Source organism: Vitis riparia, chromosome 5 (genome assembly GCF_004353265.1).
Source record: "Vitis riparia cultivar Riparia Gloire de Montpellier isolate 1030 chromosome 5, EGFV_Vit.rip_1.0, whole genome shotgun sequence".
Lineage (NCBI taxonomy): Eukaryota > Viridiplantae > Streptophyta > Magnoliopsida > Vitales > Vitaceae > Vitis > Vitis riparia.
Genome location: NC_048435.1, coordinates 22,466,995 through 22,486,992, shown reverse-complemented (window position 1 = coordinate 22,486,992; position 19,998 = coordinate 22,466,995). Strand labels below are relative to the sequence as shown.

At 36.1% G+C, this 19,998-nt stretch overlaps 2 protein-coding genes across 2 annotated transcripts; one reads left to right on the top strand and one right to left on the bottom strand.

Moving 5' to 3' along the window:
- Positions 1-356: 356 nt before the first annotated feature.
- On the bottom strand, positions 357-3,599 carry LOC117915299 (putative disease resistance RPP13-like protein 3). Its single transcript, XM_034830852.1, has one exon. The coding sequence runs from the start codon at positions 3,597-3,599 to the stop codon at positions 357-359; it is 3,243 nt and encodes a 1,080-aa protein (XP_034686743.1).
- A 4,439-nt stretch (positions 3,600-8,038) lies between these two features.
- LOC117915297 lies at positions 8,039-9,625 on the top strand. The gene has a single exon (XM_034830851.1). The coding sequence runs from the start codon at positions 8,039-8,041 to the stop codon at positions 9,623-9,625; it is 1,587 nt and encodes a 528-aa protein (XP_034686742.1).
- The last annotated feature ends 10,373 nt before the right edge of the window (positions 9,626-19,998 follow it).

Sequence of the window (19,998 nt, the reverse complement as noted above, 5' to 3'; positions counted from 1 at the left end):
TTTTTGCTGGCTTGGCCTGTCATATATAGCTTGCATGGTCCTTTCCTCCACAATTTAAAGAGGGCCCCTAGCCTTTGGCCTTGAAGACCAGTAACATAGGCAGAACACCTCATAAAAAGGCTCCAATGCTGAAACATTGATAGATAAAGCAAAGCGGAACAATGAAGTAGAATAGTGCATTATAAGTGGTAGATATAGCCATTACTAAAGCACAACATCCAATCTTGTCAAGGACTAATAAGTAGTGATTGTGGGCAAAAGAAAAAGAAAAAGCACATACACTCCAAATCTGTTCTGCTAAGTCTGTGATCCCACAAGAACTAGCAATCATGATCAGATTACCACTTTATTCAATCCTATGTAGTGAACTCATTCGTCATGTCTGATAACTTCAAATTCATAAGATTTCTGTGTTGCAATTCTTTTGGGAGCATCTTCAACCTTGGGCATGATCGAATCTCTAAATCTCTTAGAGCTCGAAGTGCCCCTTCTTCAACATTCCATTCCTCCAATTCCTCTAGCTTCCATAGTTTAAGAACACGAAGCTGTGGAAAGCCTCCTGAGGGACAGAGCATGTTCTTTCCCATGTAAGATTTGGCTAACAATCTAAGAATTTTTAGATTGGGAAGCTTATCCAATTTTTGCAGTGGATCTTCTGTTAGTCCTGAACCCGATAGAGTAAGGTCAGAAAGACTCTCTGGGGACTCAAACACAACTAAGGGGTTCTTTAACCTTCCCAACAAATAAATACTAGAGAGCTTCTCAAGTCCAGACAAAGGCTTCAAGTCTAGATCCCCAGGTTGATTCTCTCCATCATCTGATTTCAGCCTTAAAGTATGAAGATGGTCCAATTTTAGAACCCAGTTAGCCACTGCCTCCAGTTGTGCTAACATTGCCTGTTGCTGAGATGGCATTAGCCGACATGTCAATCCCAATTTTTTAAGATTGACCAACCTGTCCAGACCATCCTTTACTGGAGTCTCCTCATCTACAAATAGTCCCCACAAGGTTTGGAGATTCGTCAGAGAGCCAACTCTTGGTTGAGGCATAAATTTACTCCGATAACTTTCACTCAAGTATAAATGTCGCAACTGTTGAATCTTCCAGATTGAATTAGGAAGAATACTGATGTAAGTATGTTTCAAATCCAGTGTTTGAAGATTTTGCAATTTGCTTATGGATGATGGAAGCATCTCGAGGAATGTCCATCTTAAGCCAAGGTACCTCAGTCGATGTAATTTACCTATTGTCTCAGGCAACTTAGGCCTGAATACATGTTCAAGATCAAGCACCCGCAATAACAGAAAGCAACTGCTAGAAATGCACCGATGAAGAAAGTTCCCTATGTCTTCTCCTGGTTTGCTTCCTTCTTGAGTGTCAAAAGACAGAAAAGATAAGGCATGTCGATAGTGAGGTTTCAAAGAGGTCAAAGTTCTGTTGTACTCACCATGGATGTGCCCATAGCTGAAATCTTCTTTGTCAAGATGATCAACAAGGCGACGGACTAGACCAGTGCTTAGAGATAACTCTGATCTTGTGTTAGTGTGAAATTGAAGAAATGTGATATGCTGAGCTTTTGATAACCAGTGCCTTTGCAGGGCATCAGGCAAGCGACATGTTTTAACATCCCCATTCAGCTTCTTCTTTGTCACTTGAACCATGCCTTGGGCTATCAATTTTATCAAGCACATCTCTGCAACATCTTCTGAAGTTTCATTCTCTCCCTCTGGTTGCATCAAACCTTCTGCAACCCACAATGCAATCAACCTTCTGGCTGGGACATCAATATTTTGAGGAAATAGGCCAAAATAAAAGAGACACCTCTTCAGGTGCAAGGGGCACTTCCTATCAATCATGGATAACGTATTTGACCATAGTTTTTGGTCTCCATGGAGCTGCTCAAGTGCAATAGACCACTCCTCAATGTTTGCTTCCTTCTGTGACAGCACCGCTCCCAATTTCACAATTGCAAGTGGCAGACCCCCACATCTTTTCGCAATTTCTCTTTTCATCTTATGTAGTTCTTGGGGTATGTTCCTCTTCAACGTATGGGTGAACAATGCCCAGCTCTCATCATCACTCCGTAATCGCAATGCATGATGAATGCTTCTTGTTTGAAGGTGTGAAGGTAAGCTCATTTCACAAGTGGTCACAATCATTCTACTCCCATTTAATGTTTCTGGTAGTGCACTTAACAGTTCATTCAAGATATAGACACTGGAACTCCAGGCATGATCTAGAACTATGAGATACCTCTTGTCCATCAAGAAAGCCTTCAGCTTCTGCTTCATTTCTTCCTGCTCCTCCCGCCAACTTGTCTTTGTGCTTTTCTTGTAGTCAATAAATTGTTTAACGATGTCATCAAGAATTTTATACATATCAGTTGCAGAGGCCCATGCACGATAAGGGAAATGATCCACAACAACATCATTTTCATATATCAGTTTGGCTAGTGTTGTCTTACCAGCGCCTTCCATACCCACAATTGAAATCACGCAGAAACAACTGTCATCTGCCAGCAACCGGGCCATTACTGCATCGACATCATCATAAAAGCTGATGATATCAGGCTCTTGTGTTGGCTGTTGAAGGATTTGGCATGTACATCCTGGCTCTCTACTGTGACTATGTCCAGGGACTTCTTCAGGCCGGCTCATTACTGCTTGCGAATCATCATCATCAAAACTGATGATATTAGGCTCTTGTGCTGGTTGTGGAAGGATTCCAAATGTAGATGCTGACTCTCTGTTGTGAGTCTTGTGACCATGCCCAGGGACTTTTTTAGGCCTCCGGATGGAGATATCCAAGATTTTGCAATGTATTTGTTCCATCTCCATTGAAAACTTATGCCGAGATTTCAAATCGTCAACTGCCAAAACAACTTTCCTAAAAGGGCTCCTCCAGCTCCTAAGCTGCTCTCTTCTGTTGATGAACAGCCCAATGACATCCACAGCAGAACGGGAAATGTCACAAAGTTCCTCCACCCAAACCATTCCTCCATCAGCTAATTCCACTGATTCTAATTCCTTCAGAAAACCATTCATGAACCTAAATTTGTCTTGTATCTCTCTGACCTTCCTTTTCAGCTGGGGATGAAGTGACTCCTTAGCTAGCAAAACTGAGACTTTTTCTATGACAGGATAAACAACTGCTTTGGCCACGTTCTGATCCTGTACTGATCTCCGATTTGACCAGTCTATTTCTTCAATTCTCACAGAAAGGTGACACCACGAGCCTGGGGGGTCATCAGGAAGGGAAAGGGTCTTAGAATCAATCCACTTGATCCTCTTGTGAAGTTGATATCGATAAATGAAATCACTGATGAACAAAGTTAACCCCTTCGAGATTCCTCTTCTCCTCCCCTGTACTGCTGATCTGAGTATAAGGTCGACAACATCCTCCACATCATAGGCAATATCTATTAATTCTGCTTCGAAGCCACCAGTGGCCCTCACATACGGTTTCATCCTCCTATGACAATCTTTAACCCATTGAATCTGTTCTTCAACTCCAACCAAAGCTTCTGGTTCTTGAAGGTGCAACATAGAGAGTTTCTCTGTTGCCCTCCACATAATGCTTTTTGTGATCATCCTCAACATTTCGTAGTCCATCCATTTCCCCTTCTTCTTCCACCTCATGGAAAGAAAGTAACAGCAAAATTTTCACACAAATTAAAAATCTGGTTTTTCAAGCCTTACTAAATGAAAAAGGATTGTCATTGGTTACTCAGTCGAGGCCTACAAGCACATGGATTATCCTCCATCTTTATTAGAAGTTATAATATTAATATATTGGAGTTTTTAATCTTTAGATCTCCATATCTTATGCTTGCTTTTGTCTAGCTACTGGATATTCCCATCTTTCCATTGCAAGCAGATAATCTAATTGTGTCTGATGGTATGCCAAGGTCACATCTTGCAAATCCGCCCTCTCATGATCATGTTGTATGGCAAAGGCCTATCCATGACCTCAAACTTGGTCACCGCTGTTTTACCATTGAAACCCCACTAGCTGGCATTTGTTGGCAGCAAAGTCTCTCAATTGCTGTATGTTCATCTGATCAAATCCTATGACAAACTCGCATCTGCCAAGTTCCCCGGGGTCAGCTATATATGCAGTGAGCCAACTAGGCATGTCTATGAATTGCAGTTCTAAGATGATTCTATGAAGCAATCCTTTGGGAAGCATCTTCAATCCTATACCGGATCTTATCTCTAAATCTGTGCTCAAAATGAGCTTAATCAACAAATTTTTCATGTACATTATTCATGAAATAATCAAGTATTCAAATAAGAACTGAAACTTTAGCTCCTACCCACATCCATCTCTCAACATTAGGAATGGCAACGGGGCGGGTTTGGGACGGGTCATTCCCATCCCATTCCCGCACCCAATTATACAGTTATTTCCCATCCCTGGCTCAAACCTGTTTCGGGGCAGGTTGATTGGTTCCCATCCCCGTTAACAAAAAAATTAATAATCTCATCCCCGCCCCGTCTCGAATGCCATTGAGCCCTAACCCTAACTGGTGATGAACAAACCTCATACCCAAATGCACTTTCCTTTCACTGATTATGATAATATACCAAAAAATGAAAAAATAATATCAAAGTTGAAATTAACACCACAACAATCATTAATTTTAAGCCCATAGTTAGCTTAAATGATTCAAAATTAGTGCAAAACACTAAAAAAAAAAAAAAAAAAAAAAAAAATCTGAACCATTTATGAAAACTGAACCAAACGAGAACAGCCGTGGATGTGAATCCCTCTTCAAGTCAATCTTTGAACCAAGACTTCATCAAATCCACTACGGTTTTCGCGTTCCTTTTGTGTTGTGCTCTCGGACAAAGATTTCAAGGCGATCCTCAATCATCTATGACTAGTTTGATGTTGCGAAAGAGGAGTTTTGGGCTCTGAGGCTAAACCAAGAACAAGATGGAATTGATTTCAGAGTATTTTAGTTGGTGTGAGGGAGGAAGAAAAAGTCGTATTGATCCTAGAGATAGGGATTCAAGCGAGGAAGAAGAAGAAGAAGTGGCTGTCGGAATTAGGGCAAATGGAAAGAATGCAGGACCATTGTATCAGAGGAAGAAGAAGGAGGAGGAGGAGCAGTTGTCAGAATTAGGGGAAATGGGAAATAATGAAGTATATATATAGGGAGTTTTTTGACATTTTAGTGGTAGTTGAAGGGTAATTCTGTAAATGTATATTCGGGGCAGGGCGAGGCGGGTTGGAACAAAATCCATACCCATCCCAAACCCGATTCGGGTTTTAAAAATATTCTCATACCCGCCCTATACCCGTTTATTATATTTTAAACCCGTCCCAATAGGGGCGGGCCGGGGCGGGTTACCCGATTAGCCTAGAAAATTGCCATCCCTACTCAACATCTCAGCCTCATAGAAGGTCTAAGCAAACGGTAAAGTTAATTTCCTATTGTTTTACAATGTCTACCCATTCAAATAGATGGTCTATTCAATAAGAGATTTAGTGTGTGTTTGACAATAATTTTGAGAAGTATTTTTAACTTTTTTAATATTTTAAAAATAAAAATTTCTAAGTATTAAAAATGTTAAAAACATTTCTTAAAATTACTATCAAATACATTTTTAATCACAAAGCAACCTTACCGTGTGTTTGGCTTGGGGCAAAATTGTTATGGAAATAATTTTTAAATTATTTAGGGTTCATTTCCCATGTGTTAACTTGTTTTTAAAAACTATTTTTAAGTTAAAAAAAAATGAAACAATTTTTTAATATTTTACAAAAATAAGAGTATTTACTAAATTGTTTTTAAAAATCATTTTTTTAAAATAGAATATAAAAAACTTATTTGGATAAATTGTTTTTAAATATAATTTTTTTTTTGTTTTATAGAAACATTACAAATTTAATTTATATAATATAAATTACATTTAATTCAAGTCTTATTAAAAATAAAAATAGGTTTTTAATTACAAATAAAATTAAAAAAATAATTTTTTAGTAAAACATGAATAATAATATTATAATAAAATCATAAATTATATTTTTATAAAAAAATTACTATTTTAGTGTATGTTAGAAACATAAAGATATTAACATTTTTGTAATTTTTTGTTAAAAATAAATAATAATAATTTTTAATAATATTTTATTTAAAATGAATAATAAACAAAGTTTAACCTTATTTTTTTTCACATGTAAATAAATCAAGATTTTCATTTTATATACACATTCTAAATTATGAACATAATATTTTAAAATATTTTTATTTAATATGCAATTAATTAAATTAGTTTTTTGAATTCAAAATTATTTTTAAAAATTAAAAAATTCATTAAAGAATTTAAACTATTAATTATATCTTACTTAAGTTATAATTTATTTACCAAAATTCAAGAAATATAATTGTGTGTATAGGAGAAAGGGTAAAGTCATGATTTATAGTATATTAGTTTTAATCTATTATTTTTTTTAATAATTAGATTTTTTTTAAATCCAAATTATTTTTAAAAATTGTTAAACCCATTAATAAATTTAATATAAAGTATTACTTGATTTGAAGTTTATTTTTATGATGAGAAAATTTATAAAATATAATTATATGTAGAATAACTAAAACAACTTCTACTTCTTTAAAAACTCTCTTCTATTTCATTTTATTTTTAAAAATTGTTTCCAAAAAACACTAACTGTTTTTAAATTATACAACCCAACAAACTCTTAATTTTTATATATTTTATAAATAAGAAAATAAATTGAAAATAATAAATAAAAATAATTCAATGACTTTAAATCTATTTTTTAGGAGGTTTTTGTGGAAAGATGTTAATTCAAATTAAATTTAAAAATCGAATTTTGAAAATTCCTAATTCATTTATATTTTGAAAATATTATTCATATTTTCTATTACTATTTAGAATATTTTATAAAATAATTAAAAAAATCTCAAATTTGTTTTAAAAAATTGATCAGAAAACGCCAAAAAGAAAAATTAAATTAAATTAAATTAAAATTAAAATTAAAACATTAGGTGTGTCCCACTAAGACATGCCTATAATCGCATTCTATTGTATTGATTGTTTCTCACACAAAAGAAAACAAGAAAAGAAGACAAGAAAAGAAGAGAGAAAATAACGCCTTTGCTCCTTGAAAATGATGTCGTTTTCATCTTCACTCGCTATTTCTACTTCCTCCGTTGACTTCCCACAACACTTCTTCTTCTCCCCATCGCATTCACAGACTCGGAGAAAAGCAGTTACGCTTGGTTTGGCCCAGATTGTTCTCAATCTTTAATCTCAATTTCTTACAAATTTGCTTTGGTTTGATACTTGTTGGTTGGCCCAGATTATTCTTATATGAATACTAATGAGTTTAAAGTTATTGTTATTTGTAAGTTTGTGGAATTGTTAACGAGTTTGGGTGTTGGGTTGTGCTCTGTTTGGTTGCTTAGAAAGTCATTTCTCGGTAGTCACTGTAATGTAATTTAGTTGTGCTAGTGCTTATTTAGTTGGCAAGAAGCTGGAGTCTGGTTTGTAGTGAAGTGATTTGTTTCCTTCCCTCCTAATAGCCACTTAATTAAATGATAAGGAGAGTCAGAAGAGAAATTAATATACTGCTGTAGTACTGTATGATTGGGATATGTCGAAGGTTTAGGCTGTGAGTATGCTGAATTCCATTCCTCACCGATTCAACTCAACCATTTTCCAATGGTTAATTAGCATTCTGGTCATCTATGTTAATCTGATCATTTCTTTTATATTTTCAGGTACTAGCAGCATGATCTTCATGAATAAGAGGAGAGTCGTGGAAATTTTCCACCAAAGTGTGACAAAACTTTGGAATGAATGGCAACTTCGTGTATTGGTTTTACTCAGCCTCTTCTTACAAATTGTGCTCATCTTCCTAGGCAACAGGAGGAAATATATACCCAGAAACTGGCTCAAATTCATCCTTTGGCTGGCTTACTCACCTGCAGTTTGGATAGCTGCAGTTTCTATTGGCGTCCTCTCCAACAGCCGAGGAGATAGTGAAGATAACTCATCACAACAAAATGATACGATATGGGCATTTTGGGCACCTTGGCGGCCCGGACACCATCACAGCCTATTCTTTGGAAGACAATGAATTATGGACAAGATACTTGCTTGGGCTAGTCATCCAGTTTGGAGGAGCATTTTACATCTTCCTTAGGTCCTGGAAGGGCACACCACTTAATATTCTAGCCGTCCCAATGTTTGTGGCTGGATTGATCAAGTATGGGGAGAGGACTTGGTTTCTAAAGTCCAGAAGCAGCAATCAATTGAGAAAATCCATGATCCGTGCTCCAGACCCAGGGCCTAATTATGCCAAATTCATGGAAGAATATGCTTTGATAAGAGCTCAGGGGTATAATGTTTCACTACAGCCAATAATTGAAACATCTGAGGTGGTGAATATACCTTCTCCAACCCCCAGAAAAAAGAATATTCCAGATGCAGCCCTTTTGCAAAAGGCTAATGAATACTTTCCCAAGTTCAAGCTTTTATTTACAGATCTTGTTCTTGAGTCAACAGACTTTGAAGAAAGCAAATCCTTCTTTGAGAAAATATCTTGCAAGGAAGCTTTCAGAGTGATTGAGATTGAGCTTGGGTTCGTGTATGACATGCTCTATACGAAGGCAATGGTGGCTTATTGTAAATGGGGTGGCCTAGGTCGTTCCATATGTCTATCTTTTGTAATCTCAACATTCATAGCTTTCTTGATTATTGACAGGCATGACTACTCAACTATTGACGTGATAATAACATGGTTGTTGCTGGTTGGAGCAATTGTTCTGGAGATCTATTCTATTATTATACTGTTTTCCTCAGACTGGACCATGAGTTGGTTGAGCAAACAAGAAAAACCACTTGTGACTCTCATCTTTCTAGTGATATCGAGTTGTCGATTACCTTATCTATTCCTTGCAAACAAGAGATGGTCTGATTCCATGGTACAGTACAGTCTGATAGGTTTCTGCCTCATAAATTTGCCTACCAAGTTTAGCAAAGTCTGGAAGTTCTTTTGCATTTGCCAGATGTTGGAGGAGCATTATTCTAAGAATTCAAGTGTTGTCTCCAAATATTTGAGAAGATTGATCTTTGAAAAACTTCTAGAGAAATCAAGGAGTGCCTCAGACATTAAGGCAGCCAAGAAATTATGTGCTGACAGAGGAGAATGGACACTTCAAAAGATGAACTGTCTCCATAAATTAGGTTGGAGTATTGAAGTAGAATTCGATGAGATCATTCTCCTCTGGCACCTAGTAATTGATCTCTGCTACTACACTGATCTAAACAAAAAATCATTCTCTATCAAGAACTCAAAATGTAAAGCAAGCAAGTTGCTATCAGATTATATGGTGTATCTTCTGGTCTTGCGCCCCCTTATGTTACCTGATGGAATTGGACAAATCCGATTTCAAGACAGCTGTGCTGAGGCCATTGCGTTTTTTCATAGAAAGCACGTAAAAGATGGAATCCAAGCTTGTGAAAATTTGCTTCAAGTGAATACTGAAATTCTACCATTGAAAGTGAAAGGAGATAGAAGCAAGTCGGTGCTATTTGATGCCTGCAGGCTGGCTAAGTCCATGCAATCTCTGGAGACAGAAGAGGAATAGGAGTGTGAGAAGAAATGGGAGATGATGGGTCATGTATGGGTGGAGATGCTATGTTATGCTGCATGTCAGTGTCGATGGAATCACCATGCCAACGAGCTCAGGCGAGGTGGAGAGCTGCTCACTCATGTATGGCTTCTCATGGCTCATTTTGGTATAACTGAACATTTTCGGACTTCAGATGGCCATGCTAGAGCTAGGTTGGCTGTGAGTTAGCAATGCTGATGGCAAATTGTAGGAAATGTGGATGCACTGGTTGATAAGTTGTTGTCCGCCAACTACTTACCTGAGCCAAAGCAAAGATCATTCCTTAATATAGTAGTTTGCTTTCTGCCCTTCTAAATACAAAATAAGTGCAACTTCAATAAAAATGCTTTGGAAATGAATATCCAGTTAAAAGAGTGTGATGTACTTCTTTCAAGTTTCATTTTGAAGGTGGAGTCTTTCACCTGAATTGTTACTCCCATTTGTGCTTTGTTTTATTTAAGGGGCATATGTAGAATGTATGTGCACCTTTTGTATGTGATAGAATGCCTAAATGGGTCTTTAGAACATTATTGTGTTGTTTTGAATTTTGTGTGGAATCTCAAACATTGTTACATTCATTTAGATTAAAATAGTGAATAATTAAGGAAAAAAAATAAAGGAAATGATAGGTATAAATGGATGATGGAAAATATCTATAGCGGGAAAATTAAAGGTGATAAATTGCTGATGTGAAAGACGGGAAATTGTGCTTGAGGAAACTCATAGAAAAGAGTGTTTTGTGTGTCAATGCATACCCTTGGGTAAAAGTCCACAAGGTTGATTGCATTGTGTAAATTTATGTGTGATGTCTCACATGGAGTAGGAGAAAATTTTTTTGGCACTATACATGTAATAAACTCTTTTTAACTATGTAGACATATTTTAAAGTCGTGATGGTCCATTTGACCAAAACAAATAACATCTATACAGTTGGGAGTCGGTTGTTATAGGATGGTATTAAAGTCAATCATCAACCTCGATATGGGACTTTGTCTATCTAGCCCCACAAGGGGTGTTTTATCAAATTACATGAAAGATAGAGCTACTAAGGTAACAATTGAGATTAACGTATGAAAGGAATGCTTTGTCTATTTGAATAGTCCTACAATCTTGTAAGACACAACGTTGATATTGTGTTTGATAGGGAAAGAAGTTCCTAGCACTAAACATGTAATGACCTCTTAACCATATACACATTTTAAAGTTGTGAGAGTTTATTAAGTTCAAAATAGATTATATTTATATGGTTGGAAGCATGTCATGAAAGTCTAAGCATGATCATATGCATTAGGTAATAAACATGTTTATAGTGGATTGTTAAAACTCATCAAACCACCTCAAATTTGATGTGATGAAACCTTCAATTTGAAAAAAAAATAAAATTACTTAAATGGTACTGTAATAACATAATCAAAGATTTTAGCTCAAGTTTTCAATTTAATCTTGTTTTGAGTAAAATGATCTATTGATTCTCCTGATTAAAGTTTATTTCCATCTACCTAATCTACTTCTAGATGATATTTTTCCAAATAAATCATTTTCCTATTAGTTTGCTCATAAAAGTAATATTTAGATCCTTTAATTATTGATTGAAATGATTCAAGAAGTATGCCAAACAATGGCTCTAACTATAAACTCCAAGTTTGACTTGATTGATCAATCGATTACAAAGTCAATCCTTTTTGGAATTAGGGATATCACAGGTTTGGGGTAGATCATTCCCATTTTGATCATGTCCTGATTATTTAAACCTGCTATTCCATCCCTATCATAAATCCTTATCGCGGTGGGATAGGGTAGGGTGGGGAGGGGAATTTCCCAAACTGTCAACATTCCCTATTTAATTTTTTATTATTTTTCATTTTTTATCATATATTTTTCAAATTTTTTACATTTTTTTAATTATATTAAAAGTAAATATAATTTATAAATAAATAAATAATTTTATAATTCACTTTTATGAAAAATAAGCTTTTTTATGTGTTAAAAGAGAAAATTAAATTAAAATACATTTTATTTAATTATATATATAATTGGAGTGGGACAAAAAAAAATCTTAATACCATCTTATTATGGCAAGATTGCGCATGTCTCAAGAAAGACCGATCCCATTACCCTTACTACCTAGCTAGAATCATTGTAATCAATTACTACATAAATGAAAATATTAATGTAAGAGGATACAAGAAATACAAATTTGGCCTTTAAGTTGCACATTGTGCAACTTAACTAGACAAGATAAGAAACAATTGTAACTATGCCCACTGCAAATGGCATTTTCCTAACTCTTGCATTCTTGAAGGAAAGGCTCATTAGGAACTGTTCTAACTCTCAAACATTTGGTCAACAATGACATCCTCCACTTCATAGGGCAACATCTGTTTATTCCTCTGAGAAGCTACAATAAGTTGAAAACCATGAACCACATTACTCCTCATTTGCCCTTCAATGAATTGGAGCTGTTCTTCAAGTCTAACCTAAGCTGCAAGTTTCTATAAGAAGCAAAAGAGCAAGTTTCTCTATCGCCCTCAGCACAATGCTCTCTTCCAAGAAGTCTAAATCTCTATTTCTCCAACTCATCATCTTCCTCTTTTGGTATGAACTGAATGGAGATAATCACAACAAAGCTTTACTCAATACAATCTTGGAGAGCATGAACTCAATCAATAATTAAAAACCCTAGCAAATTTGAAGGGCTGATTGAGTGACTTGGAAAAGCTTCATTGAGGGCATATATATTGTATAAAGGGATTACATTTTATTCATAAATGAGATGGGGAAGGTGATTATCCATAATATGAAAGGTTGTCAGTTATTTTTTCATTGACATTGACTCTAAAGCTACGTTTGGTTGAGGGGATAAAATAGAATAAGACACATATATCCTAGGACATCATATTCCATTAGATAGAAAATATACATTTTAGGATATGATTCCTAATATGATATAATATCATTGGATATACATATCCTATGAACATGATATTTTAAGATCTTGTATCTAATGAGATATGTTATGTTAGATATGTTTATATTTAATTTGTTAATTAATGAATAAAAAAATAATATGAAATGTATATTATTTTCAATATTTAAAATAAAAATTATATTATATTCCAATATTTTCTATTTAAAAAATTAAAATTTCTTTTATATTTAACAATGTTCATGATTAAAATATTTAAACTTTACAAATAATTTTTTTATATTATGTTATTTAATATATAAAAATAATTTATATATTATATATTATTATTAGTTTATAAATTTTTTAAGTTTTTTTTTTAACCTTAAATTTAATTTTGAATAAAAAAAATTATTTTGCAAAACAAGTATATAAAAAATAAAAAAATTGATAAAAAAAAATAAATTTATGATATATAGAATATACATATCTCATATTTTAGTATGAGATTAACATATTCTATGTAAAAAGGATAAAAAAAAAATAGGGTGAATAATATATTCCACTACTTATCCTATCCCATGTTTGATTGAACATGGGCTATGATAAGCAATGAGATAACTTATCATATCCCATCACCGATCAAGTATAGGATAAAATAAAATATCTCATCTCTTATCCTATCACATGTTACATCCGACCAATCAAACATTGCCCAAGTGTAAGAAAACATTCAGTTTGTAACAAATTTATTTTTCCATTTGGAAAATATTTTGCCAAATTGATGTCTCATGCATGCAACATGGATTATCCGGAGCCTTTCTTTGATGTTCTTGAAGTGCAATTTTCAATCAAGAGCCATCTAAGGTAGAGTTGTTAGAGGTTTTTCAAGAGTTGTTTTCCACAAACATCGGATTTAGCTCCTGTAAAACATTCATTCTGTTGCAGATTTGTTTTTCTATTTGGACGAAACATTGTACTTGAAACAGCTAAGTTTCCTTATTTTATTTCTTTACATGCATGGGTTTTTATACAAATGATCCGGCCTAACACGTGGTGGGGGGTGCAGCTAATTTTATGCTTTTTGGATGAATACAAAAACCCTTTTTGACTCTAGGGACGATGGCCGGTGGAATCAACTTCTTTAACAACAAGGCTGTATTGTGCCATTTCTGCTCTTGATAGAGTCATTGCTGAGATTTTCTTGGATTAAATTCCATCAATTCTTACACTAGCAAGGCAAGGTCAATGACTAGTTCACTAACCTTCCAAGAAAGTATCACCTAGAAAGATTCAAAATCCTGAGAAAGGCACCAAATTTACAAAATTTATTCTTGATGTTAACAGATTGCAAAGCTGAATACTTCTCATTAATGAAACAACGTATAAATACATACCCAAGAGTGGTTGAAGATCCTACAAACTAGGAAGGTTACAAACTGAATCCTATATCTATGGATGATAGATAAATACAATTAAATACATAGATGTATACAATTAAATACATTTGAATAAGCTGATATGAAAGACTAAGTCAAGCTGAGATGAATGACTAAGTCAAGCAACTGATTATCTCTATTATGCCCCCTCAAGATGGAGCTCAGGAGAGAAGTCCAATCTTGTGTTTAAGTTGAAGAAAACGTTGTCATGGAAGTGGCAGAGCATCTGCAAGCTGATCTTTAGAGGAGACACGGGCTACACGAAGAGCTCCATTTTGAACTTGATCCCTGATAAAATGGAAGTCTATTGCAACATGCTTCATACGGGAATGAAAAATTGGATTGGAACAGAGTTGAGTGGCCCCTATATTATCATAGTAAATGACAAGGCAGGAGGGAAGCGAAATACCAAGATCAGTCAAGAGATAACAAATGAAATTAAGTTCAGCAGCTGTATTTGCAACTGAGCGATACTCCGCCTCAGTGGAGGATCTAGCAACAAGTGGAGCGATACCAAGATCCGTTGCTTTTTAGAACTCTAGGAGATTGGATTTTTACCAAGATAAACAACGTAAGCATCGGTTGAGCAAAAAGTGTCCTTGTCCCCTGCCTAATCAACATCAGAAAAGGATTGAAGACTGAGAGAGGTATCTGAGAACGCATGCAAGTTGAGAGTAGAGTCTTTGTAGAGTTGTAAACCATCATCAACGGTGCCAACAAGATAACGTAGTAGGCGTTTGACAAAGGACCAATGTGTAGTTGTTGGGCAATGTGTAGTTATTGGGCAGTGCATATATTAGAACAATTTGTTGACAGCAAAGGCGATGTCTAGTCTTGTTATGAGCAAATACTGCAGGCTCCCAACTACCTAGCGATACTCAGTGGGATCAAACAGAGAAGAACCTGAGTTTAACATGAGAGTTGGACTGGTTGGGATGGGAGTAGGAACAGTCTTGGCATCTTGCATCTTGGTTTGAGTGAGGAGATCTAGAATATATCGCCTTTGTGAGAGTAACAAGCCATGTTTGTTTGGGACAACTTCCACACCCAAAAAGTAAGTTAGTAAACCAAGGTCTTTGATGAAAAATCACTGAGCAAGGATAGCAATGAAGTGATTAACTTTGGTATCATTATCGCTTGTGAGAATTAAATCATCAACATAAACAAGGAGATACATAGTGTGGCCATCAGCATGAAAGACAGAGAGTGATGTATCACCATATCAATTCTGAAAGCCAAACTGTAGAAGAAAGTTTCTGAGTTCATGGTACCACGCCCTAGGGACTTGTTTCAGGCCATATATTGCTTTGTTGAGTTTGCAGACATAAGAGGGGTTGTCATTATCAACAAATCCCGGTGGCTGTGACATGTATACATTCTCTGATAGATGTCCTTGAAGAAAGTCATTATTAACATCAAGTTGCCTTAAGGACTAGCCACAACTGACGGCGATACTGAGAACAATGCGTATAGTAGTTGGTTTTACAACGGGACTGAATGTGTCGTGGTAGTCTATTCCAGGACGTTAGTGGAAGCCTTTTGCCACCAATCGGGCCTTGAACCTGTCAATAGAGCCATCAGATTTGCGTTTAGTTCTAAAAATCCACTTGCAACCAACCAGATTTTGACTGCTATCCGGTTGAACTAGAGCCCATGTGTCATTCTTTACTAAAGCATCATACTCTTCAGACATGGCTCGACGCCATTTATGATCTTTGAAAGCTTAGGTCAAGGTGGTTGGTTCATGATCATCACTTTTGGTTAATTGAGTGTGAAGATTCAGTTTGGTGATGGGTTTGCGAATATTGTTTTTGGCTTTAGTAGTCATGGGGTGGGTGGGTTGTGGTTGAGGCTCAGGTGGGCTTATATGTGGTGATGGGTGTTAGGGATTGTGGGGATGTGAAGGTTCACGTGATGGTGATGGAGATGATATGGTAAGCAGGTCTGGTGGTGGTGAAGCGACACTAAGGGATTGTTGTTGAGCGTCCACGGTAGATGACAGATTGAGTGGTGGTACCAAAGGCAAGTTGGGAATGCGAAGGGGTGGTGGAAGCCAAGTAGTAATGGAATCTGATGGAGGACAAGAGGAAGGAGCAGAGAGATGACGGAAGGGAAAGACAGACTCAACAAATTTAACATGCCTAGAGACATATATTTTAGACGTGGATGGATCAAGGCAGTAGTAGGCACTTTGAGTTAAAGAGTATCCAAGGAAGACACATGGTTTGGATCGAGTGTGGAGTTTGTGGGTAGTATATGGTCTAAGCCAGTGATAGCATAAACAACCAAAAATTTTGAGTTTTAAGTAATTAGGAGTTGTTGTAAAAAAAAATTCATAAGGAGAGGAAAGGTTCAGTGTGGGTGTTGGGATGCGATTTATTAGGTAAACTGTTGTGGCTAGGGCATAAGGCCAATAACTTAAAAGAAGATATGCATGAGAGAGTAAGGCTAGTCCAGTTTCTACAATATGAAGATGTCTACGTTCAGAAAATCCATTGTGTTCAGGTGTGTGAGGTGGTGTAGTGAGATGAGAAATACCATTTGTTGAAAGAAAATGGGCAAGGGTAATATATTCACCACCATTGTCCGAATAAAGTGTTTTGATGGTTTTATCAAAGTGTTTCTCAATAATTGCTTTAAATCGAATAAAAATATCTTTGACCTCTGACTTTTGTTTAAGAGAATAAAACCAAATATATCGGGTGAAGTGATCCACAAAAATGACATAATATTTAAATCCATTATTTGATATAATTGGAGATGTCCAAACATTAGAAAATATAGTTTCAAGGGGTTGAGAAGAGACAATGGTGGATTTAGAAAATGACAATTTGTGGCTTTTATTACTCAAACAAGCATTACATGGAAAATTATTGGATAATGAAGAAGAGAAATCGAGTTTATTTTTGGAAACAATCTGTTTCAGAATTTTGAAAGCTGGGTGTCCTAATCTTTGATGCCACTCTGATAAAGTTGTTTTGAGGCTGGAAAATGCAAGCAAGGGTGGAGATACCGGCCACTCATAGACGTCATCTTTAGTGTTGCCCTTCAGAAGTGTTGTCCCCATTTGAATGTCCTTTACAAGGAAAGCAGTTGGTAAGAATTTAATGGAGACATTATTTGAGGTACAAAATTGAGAAATGGAAATGAGATTCTTTTTCATAGTAGGAACATAAAGAACATTGTTCAATTTAAAAGTGTTATAAGTTGTGTGGAGAGAGGAAGAACCAGTATGAGCAATGGAGAGACCCGAGCCATCACCAATCATAATGTCATCCGAGCCATTGTATGGAGTATGCATGGAGAGATTGTGTAGATCAGTTGTAATATGGTGAGATGCGCCACTATAGAGGAGCTAAGATGTGTGGCTGGGAGTGTTGGAGGCATAATGGGCCCTTGGTTGCCATGGGGTGGCAAAGGGATTGTTCGTAGCAGGAGAAGGACTGTTGGATGTGTTGATTGGGACTGGCCGAAAAGAGGGACACTGTTTTGCTGTATGTCCTTGTATCCTACAGATTTGGCAATAACCCAAGTATGGCCGAAATGGGCGATTACCTTAAGGTGTGGGTTGGCCGCTGGTTTGTGTAGGAGGATACCTGCGTTGGTGGCTGTTGGAGGGGCGCCATGTATGATTGGTGGTGCCTGAAGGTTTAGGTGAGCGCCTAGGTGTTGGGTTCCTGCTCGTGGGATTAGCAGTGGCAGGAAACTGAAGGGGGTCTGGTTTGGGGGTGATCATCGAAGCTTCAAAATTGAGCAACTTTTCATGTAGTTCCTCAAAGGTTATAGGCATGTCTCTAGCTTGGACATCACGTGTGAGTTCTCTATATTCATCACCAAGGCTATCAAGTATCTTGTCAGTGAGATGTTCTACATTAAGTGGGGCTCCAAGAAGGGCAAGCTCATCAGCCTTTGCCTTGATGGATTGTAGAAATGAAGTGACACTATCAGAGCCTTTGGTGATTAGCTTGAGTTGGCTTTGGGCCTATTTGATGCGGCCACGATAAGGCTTAGCGTAGGTGGTGGCTAGGATTGTCCATGCTTCACGGGCTGTCTTGGCTTGTGCAATAAATGGTATGATGGTGTGAGAGATGGAGCCAATGATTGCATTCAAGATCAATTGGTCCTGTCGGATCCAAAGGGTATGAGCAGGGTTGGATCTGGTTGTGTCATTGTGTGTGAGAGTGGCTAAAGGACATGGCTTGGAGCCATCTATATATCCTAAGAGGTCATAGCCAATGAAGAGGGTGTGGAATTGTAGTTTCCAGGAGAGGTAGTTGGTGGATGTGAGTTTTAGAGGTGTTTGGGCAGCAACATTAATGCTGATAAGGGTGTTGTGGGAATCATTTGTGGTGAGAATGGAGGGGGAAGAGGTAGCCATGGCTTTTCGAGATTGAAGAGAGGAGGAGTTTTGGGAGAAAATTGGAATTTGTTACCTTTGGTTTTGCTCTGATACCATAACAGATTGCAAAGCTGAATACTTCTCATTAATGAAACAACGTATAAATACATATCTAAGAGTGGTTGAAGATCCTACAAACTAGGAAGGTTACAAACTGAATCCTATATCTATGGATGATAGATAAATACAATTAAATACATAGATATATACAATTAAATACATTTGAATAAGTTGATATGAAAGACTAAGGTGGTGTTTGTTTTTTTACTTAATTCTAAATAGAACCTTAATGCTTAATAGTGTCAAATATTAGGTTGTTTGTTTTTGTAGTATTTTATTTCTATTAAGTATTAAAAAGTAAAAAAAATCAATATGTTATTTTTTCTATTTAGAAAAAGCTATATATTTTGGCTTTTTCTATTTAGTAAAAAGTTTATAATAAGTCATAAAAAAGTAGAAAAACAAACAATCTAAATTCTAAAACTAAATTGCTTTCAGCAAAAAGCCAAAAAAACAAACACCACCTAAGTCAAGCTGAGATAAATGACTAAGTCAAGCAACTGATTATCTCTATTAGATGTGAGGCTTAGATTGCAAATACTGTATTTGACCATACTACCTTTTTCTTAGATTTTCTCCCAATCTCTTCTGGCTCTCTCTTCCCTTTTCTTCTTAGTTCTCACTATATTAACACTTAAATTGGCTTTGGTATTTTTGGTAATCAAAGCACACTGGATAATCATTTGGTTGAAAATGCCATGCCCCATTTGTTTAAAGGAATTCATCCATATAGCAAAGAGATTAGTCTTATTAATTCCATTATTATGAAAAGTGGGTTTTAGATGGAACCTTAGAATTTTGTCTTAGAGCATCAGACATGATGATTCACGTAAAGATATAAGAACTTGGTGTCCATTCAAATATGCCTATATACATTCATATCTCAACTTTAAGCTATATTTTTAGTAAAGAAGATAGAAATTAGAACCGAGCTCTGTTGCTTACAAGCTCTGCCCACAGCTCACAGCCTCCAAGGCCCCAAAAAGAGAGTACATTTGAGGAAGAGTGAAGCTTTCAAGCCTCTTGACTCTCTACTGGAAAAAAAAAAAATCTCCAAGATTCTTAAGAGGGATATGATGTATACAAATTTTTGCTTGCTAGGCTCGGCAACTAACCTGCACGGTTTTTTTCTCTACCCTTTAGAGAGGACCTCTTGCCATTGGTTTTGAAGGCCAGTAACATAGGTAGGACATCTCATAATAAGCTCAAATAGTGAAACATTGATAGACAAAAGCAATGCTTAGCAGTGAAGAAGAATAGATCATTGTAAGTGATAGAACTAGCCAGTACTACAGCATAACATACAATCTTGTCAAGGACTAATAACTGGGATTGTGGGCAAAAGTTTCCCACCTCAAAACCAGTAATTCACTAGAAAAAAGACAATCACAATCTGAAAGCTACATTATTCAAAGCTGAAAATTTTCACCTAAAGAATATCACAAACAATGCTTTGGGTATCATCTAGCTCAAGGCTCCAAAAGCATTCAGAAATATCCAGCAAACACTTCACAAGGCTCCAGTAGCAGAATATTGATACATAAAA